Source organism: Procambarus clarkii, chromosome 35 (genome assembly GCF_040958095.1).
Source record: "Procambarus clarkii isolate CNS0578487 chromosome 35, FALCON_Pclarkii_2.0, whole genome shotgun sequence".
NCBI classification, from domain to species: domain Eukaryota; kingdom Metazoa; phylum Arthropoda; class Malacostraca; order Decapoda; family Cambaridae; genus Procambarus; species Procambarus clarkii.
In genome coordinates, this window is record NC_091184.1 from 13,884,283 (window position 1) to 13,902,657 (window position 18,375).

Here is an 18,375-nt window from a genome sequence, read left to right on the forward strand (position 1 = left end):
TTGATGCTTCTATATTGGTGCGGAGTCTTGAAGTGGGTAGAATATAGTTGTGCATTAATTGGCTGTTGATTGCTGGTATCGACTTCTTAATGTGTAGTGCCTCGCAGATATCAGGCCGCCTGCTATCGCTGTATCTATCGATGATTTCCGTGTTTTTTTATAAGACTTCTCTGGTTGTGGGAAGAGATTATATGTTCCTTAATGGAGCCCTGTTGCTTATGCATCGTTAACGATGCATAAGCCATTCGATAGGCCATTGCTCCCCTTGCCTCTCTGAGGGGGCCAGGTTCTGGCCGTGGTCCCCGGTAGGCCCTAGAACTCCATACACATGACTGATGCCAAAGTCCGACATTAGCATATCAGCCTGGTAAAGCTCCAGGGAGCCTCCGGGTCTCACCCAGAAAATGGCGTTTCATTACATTCAACGCTGGTTTTTTCCAATATTTTGACTATAACACTTGTCAATGATACAGGTCTATATTTGATGGGATCTTCCCTGCTGCCACTGCTGTAGATTGCTGCTGCCTCTAATATCAACAGGGAATCTGAAATAGGTAGTACAGTGAATATCAACCTTGTAGTGCAAACATTTGTTCTGTGTTAGCCTTTTTCCACACATCTGCTAGGACTCCTGTTCACGGAGATGCCTGAAAAAATCTGTTAAGTGGATGTTACGGCCCTCTCGGGACGCAACGGGGTCCTTACTCTGATGTTGTTAGAGGAAGTTGTATCCGACCCCAAGCCAGTAGTGGCTTTCAAGGGATGTGATCCGTGACGCAAGAAACTTAAAGGGGGAAGGGAAAGAAAGTTAAGAACTTAATATAATATAATGATTTCCAACACCAATAAATAATATATAAAAGTTACACAGGGGGAGGGGTATTAACACTTATTTACAGGGGAAAATACACTGTAGTCTTCTGCTGAAGACTCTGGTGCAAAACTCTCGGTGCTGAGTCCTCGGTGCTTCTTCGTGGCCTCACAACGAATTCTTCTGAGAAGTTGAGCCTACCCTGGCCACAGGTCAGCCAAAACACAGGTCCACTGGGGGCACCGCCGTGGAGGCCGTCAACCACAAATCCAGCCGGTCTGCTGGCAGGTTCCGGACTCACAACGCTGGTCAGGCCACTCCACGAACGATATAAGGGGAACGCCCTAGACAGGAGCCTCGTGTGACACCACAAATCACTCTCCTGTCCTCGATACCCCAGTGGATGATCGTCTCCAACAGTTGGTCCCGGGTAATCCTTTCACTGCCACTCCACTGGCAGGCTAACACACCACAGTGTTCTTCCGGGGGGACGACTTCACAACTGCTGCAGCAAAGTACAAGGTATGGAGACGGCTGCCTCGGGTAGACTGACTCAACTCCCATCACAACAGTCCCAGGTCGACTCTGTAAGCAGACACGTCATCAATAACTGGGACACACTAAGGCACCTCACTTACAGGCTCAGACACAAACGCCCACCTATCCACTCCATAGATGGCGCTGGTGTCAGAGCACCACCTCACCAGAGGTCAGCAGCGGCTGTGTTGAGCGCTGCACAGGACTGGAAACTGGCCCTTGTGGCCAATATACGTCGTCCTCACCAGGTGTCGTCGTCCGTTTGGAGGGGGTTTCGGGAGCTGACCCACAGATGGCGCGGTTGTCACTGCTCCGTGCTCGGACGTCGGATCCGGGTTCGTAACACCTCCCCACCAAAAAGAATTTGGTTTGGGGTTCTATAAAAAGAAACACAGACCAAATTAGTATGGCAACACAACTCCAAATGGACTCACTTACTCTATGAACTGGAATGGCGAGGCTGTCTTGTCCACAGAACTGTACTACAGAGAAACCCTGGCACAAAGGGAACTTGAAAATGGCAGGCGATGTCCTGCCTAGCGTAACCTTCCACGTCTCCACAGCGATGTCAAACAGGGGCATCATCTCACACCTCTCGAGTAAGGATCGGTGTAGACACGATCTGGGGAGACTCGACACTTCCCTATGTCGTGGCACCGATGATGGCTGATCACAGACGGCATTTCTGGTACCGGTCCGATGGTCCTTCAGGGAGACAGGAACCTGGAATACAGGGGTCTGACAATTCAGAGTGATAGCGACAATGGGTAAGTCAATACTTACTGCATACACCTCTACTAGGCTTACACCTAGTTTCAACAGGGCTGCTTGCACACCGAAGATGGCATTCGCTCTGCCCACGTCAGGTCGACCAACGTTCCGTATAACGCTGTATTGAGGCTCAGCAATCACGCGGGGGGTGTCAACCTGTCGGAAACAGTCACTCATATTATCATTTCTCGTATCTCCTGTATCAACTATTACTTTCCAGGTCCCTTCGTCGACTGCAACACTTGCAGTGCAAATCTCCAATCCCTGGGATCTCTTCACGATGTTCAAGGGAGCCATCATCCATCGGGTCGTCCACTGGTCCTTACTGAGAACACTGAGAACACATACGAGAACACAACAAAATACCGCTAAGAAACATTTGGTTACCTGAGGGATAAGCTTCCTGAGCCTGTCATGTCCATAGCAGGCTATATCCACTAGCCTGGTTTGGACCACTAGACCTTTCGAACACACCTCACATACCTCTGACGTCTGGGGAATCTCTGGCTGGTTCAATACACGCTGTAACTTGCCATACCGCAAGCACACCTCCGCCTTCGCTCCAGACTCGTTGGTATCCGTGGGTGCCTGCACACAAGGCCTCTCTTCTAGCTCAGGTACTTCTGCCATCGTAACCTCATGTTCCTTGTCGAGAGAAGAATCAGGAGACACTGCTAGATAGCTGTCGATCTGCGGGTGAGAGGACAAATTAGACATGTTCAAATCCGGGTCTGTCTTTACCTGGACATTACCACGGCCCGTCGTTACCTCAGACCTTGCTGTTCTGGCTGACTCGTCCGCTATCTTGGGATGATTGGTGCTCCAATCGGTCACCAAGTCATTGGCTAGTACCACGTCAATCCCAGCCACAGGGAGGGTATCGACTACTGCCAACGCACATGTGCCGCTGAAGTAAGGCGAGTCGAGATGTACCGTCACTAAGGGGGCGATGTACTGCGTCCTAGGAAACCCAACCAGGACAACCTTTTGTCTCACATCCACACTTACTCCCTCGGGTAACGAGCTCTTCACGATCAGGGACTGGGCTGCTATCCACTATCTCTGAGCACTACTACAGATCTACCAGTATGATCACGCGATACATACCCGCCTGAAGTGTGAGGGGAAAACAATCTGGGTTCTTCCTGCGTAGTCGTCGACTGGCTTCCTGCTGTTGGGGTAACACAGCTCATCATCATTACCTCCCTACGTACGCTGCCACCTCTTCTGCCTCGGCACCTAGCAGCTACATGCCCCTTCTGCCCACAAGTAGCACACCATATTCCTCCTTGGACTACGGTGTTTCGGACAACTAGGACTAGTCCTTCGAGGGCTACTTGGGGGCGTCTTCTTAGCACTTTGTGGGACGGGTCTTTCCTCTTCGTCAGGTCTGTCAAACCGGCGCTGGTAATTCCTTGGGACGTACTTAGCAGACGGCCTATGAGTCAGGATGTACTCTTCAGCCATGGTGGCTGCTGCACTCAAGGTCTCTACCTGCTGTTCCTCTAAGTACGTCTTCAGGTCTCCAGACAAACAATCCTTGAAGTCCTCGAGCAGAATCAGCTGCTCGAGGTCTTCCTTGGTCTCCACCTTTCGAGAGGCACACCATTCTTGAAAAAGTCGCTCCTTGATGGTGGCGAATTCGGTGAAAGTGTGCTCTGAGGTCTTCTTCAGGTTTCTAAACTTCTGTCTATATGCCTCAGGTACCAATTGGTACGCCATGAGCACAACCTTCTTCACCTTGTCGTAATCGCCGGAGTCGTCAAGGGATAACGTAGAATAGGCGATTTGGGCCTTCCCAGTCAAGACTGACTGTATCATGATGGCCCAATTCTCCCTTGGCCACTCCAAAGAGGCAGCGACTTTCTCGAAGGCTGCAAAGAACTTCGAGACTTCCCTCTCATTGAATTTGGGGACCATTTTGATGTTTCTTACCGGATCGAAACCGCTGGTGTCCGTTGTTGGCCTCCGACCACCGCCTAATTGTAATACTTCTAGTTCATGTTGTCTCTGTCTTTCATTTTCTTCTCTCTCTCGCTGTTCTCTTTCTCGTTTCTCTTCTCTTTCTCGCTCTTCTCTTTCTCTTTCTCGTTCTTCCCTTTCTCTTTCTCGTTCTTCTCTTCTTTCTTCTCTTTCTAATTCTAAACGCCTCATCGCCAATTCTTTTTCTTTCATCTCCATTTCTTTATCTTTTAATTCTCGTTCTAATTCTAACTTCTTCCACTCTATCTCACGATTGATCTCTAGGGCACGCATTTTGACTGTTAGGAAGCTGATATTAAGCTCACCTGCATCACTGTCAATGTCGCTGCCCTTATCTTCTTTTTCCGTGGAAGCTATTTCCTCACCTTCTTTTCTACTAGGAGCCCCGCCTTCCTGTTTCTCTTCTGCCTTCAGGTGCCGGTGAACCTTGGACAAGATCTCCACACGGGAATCACTGGCACGGATCTTGATCTCCAGGTAGGTGCTCACTAGTACAAGTTCCGGTTTGCTCAGATACTTTAATCTGGCAAGACAGTCCTCTCTGTTCAGAAAAGCCTGAACGTCGTCCAGATCATCGATGGTAGCTTTTTCTGCCATTGTCACAGATGGAACACTCAACTAGCACTTAACACACCGCTTTCACGTTAGCACTTCACACACCGAGCACTGTTCTACGTCAATATTGCACTTTATCGCACCAAACACTGCACTTGCCAATATTGCACGTAATTACTTCGAGCACCGCACTACCCAATATTGCACTGAATCACAGCGAACACTTCGCTCTACAATATTGCACCGAATCACTGAGCACCACACTAGTCAATATTGCACTTAATCGCTTAGTCACAGCGAGCACCGCACTGCACAATATTGCACTTAGTCACTCTTGAGCACCGCACAGGACGTATAACGTCGCAATCGTCACACACTGGGGGAATTATATACAGGGATTGCGCCACTTCACCACCCCTGTCAAACATACTTAACAAGGGGACGGATCCCGCTGGGGATGCCAATTATGTTACGGCCCTCTCGGGACGCAACGGGGTCCTTACTCTGATGTTGTTAGAGGAAGTTGTATCCGACCCCAAGCCAGTAGTGGCTTTCAAGGGATGTGATCCGTGACGCAAGAAACTTAAAGGGGGAAGGGAAAGAAAGTTAAGAACTTAATATAATATAATGATTTCCAACACCAATAAATAATATATAAAAGTTACACAGGGGGAGGGGTATTAACACTTATTTACAGGGGAAAATACACTGTAGTCTTCTGCTGAAGACTCTGGTGCAAAACTCTCGGTGCTGAGTCCTCGGTGCTTCTTCGTGGCCTCACAACGAATTCTTCTGAGAAGTTGAGCCTACCCTGGCCACAGGTCAGCCAAAACACAGGTCCACTGGGGGCACCGCCGTGGAGGCCGTCAACCACAAATCCAGCCGGTCTGCTGGCAGGTTCCAGACCCACAACGCTGGTCAAGCCACTCCACGAACGATATAAGGGGAACGCCCTAGACAGGAGCCTCGTGTGACACCACAAATCACTCTCCTGTCCTCGATACCCCAGTGGATGATCGTCTCCAACAGTTGGTCCCAGGTAATCCTTTCACTGCCACTCCACTGGCAGGCTAACACACCACAGTGTTCTTCCGGGGGACGACTTCACAACTGCTGCAGCAAAGTACAAGGTATGGAGACGGCTGCCTCGGGTAGACTGACTCAACTCCCATCACAACAGTCCCAGGTCGACTCTGTAAGCAGACACGTCATCAATAACTGGGACACACTAAGGCACCTCACTTACAGGCTCAGACACAAACGCCCACCTATCCACTCCATAGATGGCGCTGGTGTCTGAGCACCACCTCACCAGAGGTCAGCAGCGGCTGTGTTGAGCGCTGCACAGGAATGGAAACTGGCCCTTGTGGCCAATATACGTCGTCCTCACCAGGTGTCGTCGTCCGTTTGGAGGGGGTTTCGGGAGCTGACCCACAGATGGCGCGGTTGTCACTGCTCCGTGCTCGGACGTCGGATCCGGGTTCGTAACAGTGGAATGCTGAGCTCAAGTGCACATTCTCTCAAAACCCATGGTGAAACTCCATCTGGACCAAATGCTTTGTTCTTACTTAGCTCCTTTGGCATTTTTTTCACTTTATATTCAGACACCTCTATGAAATGTGAGAAATCTTTAAAGAATTCGGATAAAGAAAGAGATCTAGAAGTGGTTCTAGATAAAAAGCTATCACCTGAGGACCACATAAAGAACATTGTATGAAGAGCCAATGCTACACTTTCTAACTTCAGAATTGCTTTTAAATACATGGATGGCAAAATACTAAAGAAATTATTCACAACTATTGTCAGACTAAAGCTGGAATATGCAGTGGTTGTATGGTGCCCATATCTTAAGCAGCACATCAACAAACTGGAAAAGGTGCAGAGACATGCAACTACTGTAATTTACTCGTGGAAAATAGTAGAGGGGCTGGTCCCAAATCTGCACACAGAAATAATATCATTTGAGACCGGAAGGTATGGCAGCATGTGCAGAATACCCCCGTTGAAGAGCAGAGGTTCAATAGGTACTCTGAGAGAACTCTGTCAACATCAGAGGCCCGATACTGTTCAACACGCTTCCACTAAATATAAGAGGCATAACTGGCCGACCCCTCACAATGTTCAAGAGAGAACTCAATAAGCACCTCCAAATGATACCTGATTAACCAGGCTGTGATTTATACGTCAGGCTGCGAGTAGCCGCATTCAACAGCCTGGTTGACCAATCCAGCAACGAGGAGGCCTGGTCGACGACCGGGCAGCGGGGATGCTAAGCCCAGAAAACACCTCAAGGTAGCCTTAAGGCAAGGCTAAAAGTTTTGTGAAGAAATGTTTGCACTGCAAGGTTGATATTCACTATGTCACCTATTTCAAACTCCCAGTTGATATTAGAGGCAGCAGCAATACAGTTGCTTTTACAAGTTTCATTGTGTAGCCCAAGGCTTATCTTCATTGTATCTAGAGGCGGTTTACCTGCTTGATGGGGTTCTGGGAGTTGTTCTACTCCTACTTCTACTCTACTGGAAGTACTTGAGGAGTACTCTCTACTCCTCAAACTCTGACTTGTGAGAGTTTGGTCCACCAGGCTGTTGCTTGGAGCGGCCCACATACCCACCACAGCCCGGTTGGTCCAGCACTCCTTGGAGAAACCTATCTAGTTTTCTCTTGAAGATGTCCACGGTTGTCCCAGCAATATTTCTTATGCTTGCCAGGAGAATGTTGAACAACCGCGGACCACTGATGTTTATACAGTGTTCTCTGTGCCTACGGCACCCCTGCTCTTCACTGGTTTTATTGTGCATTTTCTTTCATATCATTTACTCCAGTATGTTGTTATTTTACTGTGTAGATTTGGAACCTGGCCCTCTAGTATTTTCCATATGTATATTATTTGATATCTCTCTCGTCGTCTTTCTAGTGAGTACATTTGGAGGGCTTTGAGACGATCCCAATAATTTAGGTGCTTTATCGGGTCTATGTATGCTGTATATGTTCTCTGTACTCCCTCTATTTCTGCAATCTCTCCTGCTCTGAAGGGTAAAGTGAGTACTGAGCAGTACTCATGACGTGACAACACAAGTGATTTGAAGAGCACAACCATTGTGATGGGATCCCTGGATTTGAAAGTTCTCGTAATCCATCATTTTTCTGACGCAATATTTGCTTGGTTATGCTCCCTAAACATTAGGTTTAGACATTTAGGCTTAGGTTATGCTCCCTAGACATCATTATTCCCAAATTCTTTACATGGTGTTTACCTACTATGGGCAAATTTGATTGTGTTATGTACCCTGTATTATGTTTAATCCCTTGTGTGGCTCCAGGCTATTTAGCATTTGTCACCCACAGGCGCATACAAAAAAAAAATATTTTTTCTTTTAAACCTGTTAATTTGTGTTCTCTGATCATGGGAAAAATAATAAAAAAATCGTAAGTGGCATATATTGCCTGCTATAGGGCGGGGAAGTCTGGCAAAAAACAGACGCTGACTCAGCGTGCGTCCCAAGCGGTCTGTTGCTCGCCAGCTGTCAGGCAGGAGTTGCCACAAAGAGATAATTACCTAATTATTTATTTCAATGTCTCTGATTGATTTTTCATAGTATTTTTGCTGTAATATTATTCAATAGTGTGTAGTGTGATATAATTATATAATAAAATGAGTGAATCATCGCTGTACTCAAAAATATGGTGTGCATATTGTTGATTCAATTATTATGTTCATCAAACAGTGAATAAATACTTTATCGATTATTACACTATATACACAGGTTATATATAAGTATCTGCATGTTTTGTTCACCATAACGTACCATTAAGTCGCTAATATGAGTCAAAAAGCAACGAGGAGTGACCGCCACACACCAGCCAGCCACTCACTCCCTCAACACCTCACTTGCCCACATTCTCCTCCCACCATACTGTTTTTGCTTTTATTCACTATATACAGACGTTACATATAAGTATCTACATTCGTGTTCACCATAACGAACCACTAAGTTGGCATGCTGAGTGGCAGTGGCAACCAGTGGCAGCCCGCCTCTGGCTGCTACTTCCTCCCTCACCCACATTCTCCTCCCACAATACTGTTTTTGCTTTTATTCACTATATACAGATGTTATATGTAAGTATCTACATGTTTTGTTCACCACAACTGTACAACTAAGTTGATATAGTTAGTTCAGGCACTAAGAGACGTTGCTACACACAGTCAGGTGGCGGCTGCTTCCTTCACACATTCAAGGTCAGACGCACTAAAGTTTCACCCCCAACAATACTGTTTGTGGTGTTATTACCCTATATACAAACGTTTTAAACACTTTTATTATGTGTGATGTTAGTGCAACTGGCCTATAATTTTTTGCCAAGGCTTTACTCCCCCCCTTGTGCAACGGAGCTATATCTGCAGATTTAAGTGCTGCTGGTATGTCCCCTGTATCCAGGCTCTTTCTCCAAATTACGCTGAGTGCTCTCGCTACTGGTACTTTACATTTCTTTATGAATATTGAATTCCATGAGTTAGGCCCAGGAGCTGAGTGCATAGGCATATTGTCAATTTCTATTTCAAAGTTTTCCGAGTTTGTGGTAATATCCGTTATATTATCTGCAGCTTGAATGTCATTCATAAAAAAGCTGTCTGGGTCATCAACTTTCATGTTGTTTATTGGTGTGCTAAACATAGCCTCATACTGGCGTCTTAGAATTTCACTAATCTCTTTGTTGTCCTCTGTGTACGTACCTTCATTTGTAATTAACGGTCCAATACTGGTAGAGGTTTTTTATTTTGATTTTGTGTATGTGATAAAATATTTCGGACTTTTCCTTATCTCTTGTATAACTTTCTGTTCCAATTCCATTTCCTCAGACTCATATGATCGCTTCAACGTTTGTTCTATTTCTTCGATCTCCCTGCTTAGGCTTATTTTCCTTGCTTGTGATAGTTGTGTCTGCCGAAGCATTTCCGTTATTTTTTTCCTTCTCCTGTAGAGTTGTCTGCGTTCTCTTTCTAGAGTGGTCCTCTTTCTGCCCCTCCTCACAGGCACGTGCTTCAAGCAGACCTTGTAAGCTTCAGCTGTCAGTTGAGCTATTCCCTGTGTGGGAGTTTTGTCGTTTATGACTGTCTCCCATTGAATGGTTGCAAGGTCTACATTTATTTTTTCCCAGTCGATCCTCTTATTGTTAAAATTGAATTGATTAAATATTCCTTCTCGCTTGTTGGGTCTCTTAGACCTACTACCATTATTTATGCTAGTTCGCACTTCAATGAGCTTATGGACTGAGTATGAAGTATCTGAGATTGTGATGTCTCTGATTAGTTCATCATTGTTTGTGAACTAATGATGAACTAGATAACAAGTCTAGAAAACTAGAAAACAACAAAAACACACTAGAAAACAAGTCTAGTGTGTTTTCGTTCCTAGTTGGTTCTGTAATCTGTTGATTGAGCGAGAATTTGTCACAGAATCTCAAAAGTTCTCTAACCTGTGGTTGGTTATTTCCCGGGTCATTCCCTGCTATGATATTTGTGTTTGCCATTCTCCATCTTAGACTCGGTAAATTGAAATCTCCAAGGAAGATTAACTCTTTTGCTGGCCTGGCAAGCGACCTGGCACACACTGCAACGAAGGCTGAGCATTGGCCGTGAGCGCACAAACCACACTCAAATGTTTATACAGTGTGACCTCACTCGAACGAGGCGTAGGCGTTATATGAGGCGAGGCCGATTCGTTTCACTGCGGAATTCGTTCTACCCGTCAGCCCCAGGCTGTCCCTCCCCTTCATGTGAAAATAACAAAGGTCCTACATCCACTATCAACAAAACAAAAAATCACAGAAAATCTATTTATTATGTATTTATCATTTTAAACATGGCACATGATAGAACAATCAATTGTAAACAATTCCATATTAAAATCAAAACTATGTGACTGTTATTGGTGGCCGCAAATATGATGTAATGGCCAGGATTTCCATAAGCCAACTGTATCAGTCTACATAAATATTCATAAACAATTCATTTATTATGAAGTCTTCATTTTCACTATGGCATTTGATAGAACAATCACTTACAAACAATTTGGATTAAAAATTCTACATATATGAGCATTATTGAATCCAAAAAAGCAAAATCACATAATTTTCTCAACAAACTGAAGAGGAGGGGTGGTTGGCGGACTGCCGGTGGTAGGGGAAGGAGGGTCAGGGCCGGCCGCTGGTAGTCAGGTGCGGGAGGGGAGGGGGGGGGGGGGGGGTTGTAGCATGTTGGCGGTATAGGAGTGGGGGGGGGGAAGGGTGGCAGCCAGACTGACAGGCCTTGGGCCTGACCAGGCCTCAGGCCAGGCCTCAGACCAGGCCTCAGGCCAGACCTCAGACCAGGCCTTGAACCCAGACCTCGACGATACTCGACCCAATGTTGACTGCATAGAGGCTAGCCGCCTCCTTACCCCTCCCTCCCCCCCCCCCCCCAATACATCCCCTCACCACTGACCCCACACATTATTATGAATTCTTCATTTTGACTACGGAATATGGTAGAGCGATGCATTACAAACCACTGAAAAGGTAAAATTTTCTCTCCTAATTTTGTCAAAAGCAGCAAGTGAGCTTAGTATCGAGGCAGGCACGTGCTGTAGCAGTCAGCTGGTGTCTCTACTCACCCTCCTTCTCTGACGCCTTTCCACCCCCTAATACATCCTCTCACCACTGACACCACAATTTATTATAAATTGTTCATTTTGACTATGGAATATGATAGAGCTTTGTGTTGCAAACAACTGAAATGGTAACATTTTCTCAGCTAATTTGGTGAAAAGCAGACAGTGAGTGAACTATCGAGGTGGAGCATGGAGGCGCCAGCCACGTGTTGCCATTTACATGATAACTCGAGCCAGAGCTCTCCACTGACACAACCTGCCTCCCCTGACACCACTATTACTCCAGCTTCCCTGACAACTTACACCACTGACAACCTGCCTTCCATGAGAATAACTTACACCACCTGCCCCCCCTAACAATAAACCCTAACTACTGACACCACTTGCCCCCCCTGACAACAACTCTCACCAATGACCCTTGATACCATTTTATCATCCTTCAACCATTTATCCCTAGAAACAATGGGTAAGCATAATAAAACACTGTATAACTGTTTACACTTTGGCGAATCATAGATGATGACAGCCACCTCCGACGCTCGGTCTCGGTGACTGCTTGGATGAACAATCTTCGCTTAATCAAACATTTGTATGTTCCACTGAACATTTAGTACCTAATTCAATTTGTTCGGATCTTCTGGGAATTCGCTAGAACGGGGTTCGTTAGTGAGGATGAACTGTACTCTTTTCAGCTTTCTAACCTCAATTTTCATGCTACGTCATTCATTTTGCTATCAAACTGTTCACAATATAAAGGGGCACATTTAAAACCAGTCCCATAATATTCGGACAATAAATGGAATTTTTAAAAATGCATTAATTGATGACGGCATTACCTTCATCAGGGACTCAGCGTGTTTTGGTTTTATGATGTCGATACCCTCATCAGGTCGCAAAACCCCTGATATTATTAGTTGGTTTTTGTTAACCCTTGGGCTGCTCTCTTGCGATTTTAGCCTGCAACACGTCTTATAAAAGTGTTCATTTGTGTTTCCTGATCATGGGAAAAATAGAAAATAATTTGTGACATATTTTGACCACAATAGGGCGAGGAAGTCTGGCAAAAGTGAGGCGTTGACAGAGTAATCATCGGAGGCAGTCAGCTCCACCCGAGCTGTCAGGCGGGAGTTGCCACAAAAATATTATTACTTAATTATTTCAATGTCTTTGATTTTTTTTCTGTTTTTTTTTCGAGTAATATTATTCAATAGTGTGTAGTGTGATATATTTATATAATAAAATGTGATCCATCGCTATACTCAAAAAGTATTGTAAGCATATTAGTTATTCAATTACAGTGCATCCTCACTCTAACGAACCCTACTCTAAAGCATTCCCGGATAATCCGAACAAATTGCATTTGGCGCTAAATGTTCAGTAGAACATACAAAAATTCATTTGTGTTGTTCCACTGATGGTGATGACCTAGGCCGGCATGGCAGGGCTGTGAGAGCTGTGTACTGTACACACTCTCCACATCGTTCACTTCAATATCCGTATCACTAGTATCAAACACCTGTCTTAGGTCTTTTTCCAGATTTGAGTTATCAAAATCCCTGGCATGCTCATCTTCAAGGAATATGCCCTGTATTCCAACATCAGAGAGTGTTTTCTCAAAAACATGGCCAATTAGAGACTGGGAGCTCAATATGGATACATACAAAATAGTTCCTACCTTGAATATGAGCCTGCCCACAACAGTGGGGAATGCTGGGAATTTTTTTCAAGCTGGCAAACACCTCAGGAATCCATCTTGTACCCAAGTTTTGAACCCTACAATATATCTACGAGTGCCTTAACCACTGTGATGCGCTGAGTTTATTGTGACATTCCCCGTGCACATGAAATCAAGTGTTCCCCCAAAAATGTTTTTTTTAACCCTGAACATGTCTATGTAAAAATAAATACAAAATTCCACTTACTTTGGCTGTGGGGACGTGGACAAGGTGCGCTGTGACGTCATCATGGCTGGTCGCCCGTACCAGAAACTCCCAGAAGCAAGTGTGCAGGCCATTCAAGCATTGTGAGTTGCCACAAATATATTTTTAATTATTTGTTCTATGTATTTTCAATGCGGTTTTATTAGTTTTTTTTATTGTATATGATGCATATTTTTGTTATTTACAATATGTATACAACAGAACGTTCATAATGTTCCATGGAACTGTGATACTGTGTGTCAGTAATGTATCCACAATGTTTATTGTTGCAATATTACTTGCTAAAAATTCACTAAGATTACAATATGTATAGTTTCACACACTATTTACACACTAACACACTGTATTACACAATCAGTACTTCAGAAGTGAGTAATAATCAATGAAGTAGTCCATGGTACAAAGCGCGACTTCGCTCTCGTTGCACCAGGTACATAGATTTTCGCTGTTTCTTTGTTCTATGTGCTTGCAAATAACGCACTCATGTACACCCTTGGCTTTAGTACTTGTAAGTGGTATGTAGCCAAGCTTGTAATGTGTAAGGTAGTCTTGAAAATACTGCTTTGTAAGGTCCCTGACTGGAAGATTCAGTCATTTATGGCAAGTGTCAGTCAATCTGGAAGAGATTCAGCCATTCTGGAAGAGATTCAGCTAATCTTGAAAATATCTATGGAAAACACCACCATGGAAACCGCTAACACTGTTCATCTATGCTACTTGTATCAGATGCATCATCACTGAACCCAGAAAATGATTCATCTATGTATCACCTATATAAATTGGAGATGGCATAGGTGGGCATGGGTGGCGTTCACAGCTACAACTGGATACGCTCGCTGTGTCGTCCTAATAGGTGCGGTATCACTTGCATCCGACCTTTGTGTTAGGTCCTTATTGCTTCATCAATATCATGACCTAGCTTCATCAATATCATGACCCTTATGTTCTTCAAGCTATAAGGTCTGAATTTCACCGACAGAGAGCAATCTTTCAACACTGCGTCGGACAGGTGTTTGGGAGCCAGAGGCACGTGCACCACCCCATGGTTACTCACTCAATACTAACCCAGCCAGCAGCCCTAGGACATTCTGGGAATTTTTTTCAAAGAAAGCTGCCTCTCACTGGAGGTCCCAAGAGTTCATTTTGTATCCAACCTACCGCGAGCGTGTTTTGACCGAGTACGAAAAAAAAAACTTTTGTCGGTGGGGACAGTTAATGGCGAAAAGCATTTGTCGTTTGGCACAGTGCAGTGGTTAAGGTGTTATGTGCACCGCTTGACTGAGCGAAATTAGGCGCTAATGCATTTCAGAGGGTTAATACACTCAACAAAACTGGTTATTAATACCATGACTAATACAATCAACATCACTGGGTAATGCCAATATGATGAATACACTCACCATTACTGGGTAATGAAAACACCAAGAATAACCCTTGTGTGGCTCCGGGCTATTTAGCATTTGTTACCCACAGGTGCATACCAAAAAAAAAAAATTATTTTTTCTTCCTAACCTGTTAAGTCGTGTTCCCTGACCACGAGAAAAAAAAATTAAATTGAACTTACAGACGACGTAATTGAGCCGACAAGATGGGCGATGACATCACACCCTGCATGATTGCTCATGCACGGTGTGTCCCAGAGGCGTCGCGTGCGGTCTTCAAGCAACCAGAGTTGCCACAAATTTATTTTTGCGTCATTATTTACAGTGTGTAGGCCTATTTTATTAGCAATATTAGTCACTAATTGTGTTGCACATAATGTTACATCACAGTCATTGTCAATAAATGTTACATACATCGAGTATACACATGTGCACACAAATGTTTTCCATTACGCCATTATATTATGTAATCACAATGTTCATTATTATATGTACACACAAGCATGCACTATGTACAGGTTTTTGCACTATTATTGCACATTTAGAAATCTTGGAGAGAGTGGTAGTCGTTGAAGCAGTCGACAGCACACAATGGCACTGCACACGCTTCACACGATGTTCGTACCACCTTACGTTTCTGTTCTCTCCTTTTTGTTGTTTTTACATACTAGGCATTCACGTTGGCCTATTGCACGCTTTCCAGCTGGTGGCAAATGTTTTAGTCTGTGTTGCTGAAAGGCCTCCATGTGAGTAAGCTTGGTGTTGCAGCATGCTGCAACACTGGGTTCATGATTGGTCTTTGTATGCCAGGGACACCTTTACCAAACTTTGCTAATAACTGTGCTGCAAGTGTAAAAGCAAATGCACAGAAACTAGGTTTATGTCCAGTTTTCCCCAGATACATATTATAGCAGTTCAACATGCTCATGTCAACAAGATGGAAAAACACTTTTTTCGTCCATTTCAATGTTTTCTGCACACACTCGATCATGCCAACCATCATGTTAGCCTTATCAATCAAACGCATGTTGATATTATAGTCAAGAACACAATCTGGCTTATATACTGGTTCTTTCGTTACACAGTTCACCTTGCCACTATTCACCATTGTACCCTCATGAATGGTTGTCAGCATGTTCACTTCTCTCTTGTCTTTCCACCGAACCGAGAGTATTTGATCACATTTCTGTAGCTGGCACTCACCAACTGCAAGTCTACCGTCAAACACTGGCATTTCCCTCTTTCGTGCCTTTACTGTGCCAACCAATCCAGTTCTATTTTCAACCAAAAACGTAGTTAGCAATAGACTAGTATAGTAATTATCTGTGTATAAGATGTGGCCCTTGTTCGTCCATGGTGCCATCAGTGACTTCACCACACTACCCGAGACACCATGTTCGTTGTTACCGGGAATGTCTACATCGCTAGCTGAATACAGAATCATGTATAACACGTATCCTGTTTCACAGTCATACAGTACAAAGAATTTCAATCCAAATCTGTTTCGTTTGGAGGGAATATACTGCTTGAATGAAACATATCCTTTGAAAAGCACAAGGGATTTATCAATCACCAGCTTCTGTGCTGGTACGTAAAAATCTCTGAACTTATCAATCACTTCATTCATATAGTCTCACTCGCCAAAGTCTATCATCCTCTGCCCGGTCCTCATTACATGCAAAATGCAGATACCTGAGGAGTATCTGAAACCTATCTCGGGATATATATTTCCCTAAGAAAGGTGTTGGAATAGTCAGATCTTTGCTCCAGTAATCTGTGATAGCGTGTTTGACACAGTGCTTCATCAACATACATATTGCTAAAAACACATACATTTCACCTACATTGGTGGTTTTCCAATGTTGCAATCGTGAAAATTCTGTTATCTCTCTTCTAATGAGATGAGCCGCATGAAGGTTCGTTTGGAGTACAATATATTCCATGAGCGGCTCATCATAGAATGCTGTAAAATAATCTAATTTACTCATATCCTCTCCATTATCAGGGAAAAGCTCGGTAATCCCATCTTTATTGTCAAAGGCAGGAATTCGAGGAATAAAACCAGCACCATCACTCCACACTAGTACACCTGGTGTCCTGCGAGACGCAACAGGGGCACGACGGCGAGGAAGCGATGTACACCGTGGACCAGGAGCTGAAGCCCATCTACGCACAGTACGGCCACTACGTGCACATAAGGTGGAAGCACGTGAACATCACCATCACTACACTACTCTTGGTGCCTCATGTTGTTCCATGCGGTGGCGCTTGGCTGGGCGAGACGCTGCTGACGCGACAAATTCTTGCCCAGTAACACCACTGGTACTGGCACCAGGCCCAGTAACACTATGTTCTGATTCCACTTCACTAAAACCAGAAAATGAGTCACCTTCCTCTGACTCGTCACCGAAAATATCCTCAGACTCTAAATAAGCACATGAACTGTGTGGTCGAGGGTGAATTGGAGTAGACACTGGGCTAAGTGGTATTGGTGAGCATATAGGCCTCGCCATGGGAGGGGGCTGTATCTCATTTTCACTGTCAGTGCTACTATCATCGGTCAATTGTGTGTAGTCTTTATCAATATTAGTTATCAAAATCACTTTCCTCACCATCAGAAAATAATTCACTGGTTATTTGCTCTTGGGCGAGTGATTGCGTGGTGCGCGCCCGATAAGCGTTCGGCCGTGCGCTCGACATGGTGGCTGCTGGGTAACTGATGCCTCCCACGCGATGGTAGCGTGAGCTGGATTTTTTTTTACAAAATGGTGTCTGTTTACTATAACCCCTAAGCAGCGTATGGGAGTCCCCTCTACTCGCGGGCCTTTCAAATCTTGCGCGGTACTCCAATGCATCATATGATGTGGAGCGCAAGTTACTGCAAGTCACTCAACCCATCATATGATGAGTTGCGCACTTAAAGGGTTAATACACTCAGCATCACTAGTTAATGACAACATAATAAATATACTTACCATCACTAGTTAATAACAATATGATACACACACACACACACTGGTAGTACAGTAAGAATAAAATTGTCCTTACCATCATTAATGGGCAGAAGTTGTGTTTGCTATCGTCCTTGGTAGCCGAGCAGAGATGGAAGCAGTATTACCTATTAGGCAAAATAAAACAAATTTAAGGTTTCTATGACTAAATTTTTCCCACCAAAACATAGTAAATTTTTTGAAAAATTTAATAATATTTTTTAGGTATTGTACTTTGAGCAAAAGTAAGGAGGGTGGCCAGGAGTAAGGAGGGTAGGCCAGAGAAAGGAGGGTGGGTAGGAGTAAGGAGGGTGGGTAGGAGTAAGGAGGGTGGGCAGGAGTAAGGAGGGTGGGCAGGAGTAAGGAGGGTGGGCAGGAGTAAGGAGGGTGGGCAGGAGTATGGAGGGTGGGCAGGAGTAAGGAGGGTGGGCAGGAGTAAGGAGGGTGGGCAGGAGTATGGAGGGTGGGCAGGAGTAAGGAGGGGGGGCAGGAGTAAGGAGGGTAGGCAGGAGTAAGGAGGGTAGGCAGGTGTAAGGAGGGTGGGCAGGAGTAAGGAGGGTGGACAGGAGTAAAGAGGGTGGACAGGAGTAAGGAGGGTGGACAGGAGTAAGGAGGGTGGGGCAGGAAAGGGGAAGGGGTATGGGCGGGTTCTCGGCTGCCTCCCCTCCCTCTCTAACAGCCTACGTAATACAAACCATGTGCATTAACCTGTAAATGCTGTAAATGGGGGCTGGGCCAAAAATATTTGAATTATGT

The 18,375-nt window shown here is 44.8% G+C and overlaps 1 protein-coding gene across 1 annotated transcript in view; it reads right to left on the reverse strand.

Moving 5' to 3' along the window:
• LOC138371238 (tripartite motif containing 13-like) overlaps positions 1–18,375 on the reverse strand; it is a 66,806-nt gene that overhangs the window by 19,608 nt on the left and 28,823 nt on the right. Inside the window, exon 2 of the mRNA XM_069336055.1 lies at positions 17,678–17,747. Within this exon, the coding sequence (XP_069192156.1) occupies positions 17,678–17,683 (6 nt within the window). The 5' untranslated portion in view covers positions 17,684–17,747. The remainder of the gene's footprint in view (positions 1–17,677; positions 17,748–18,375) is intronic.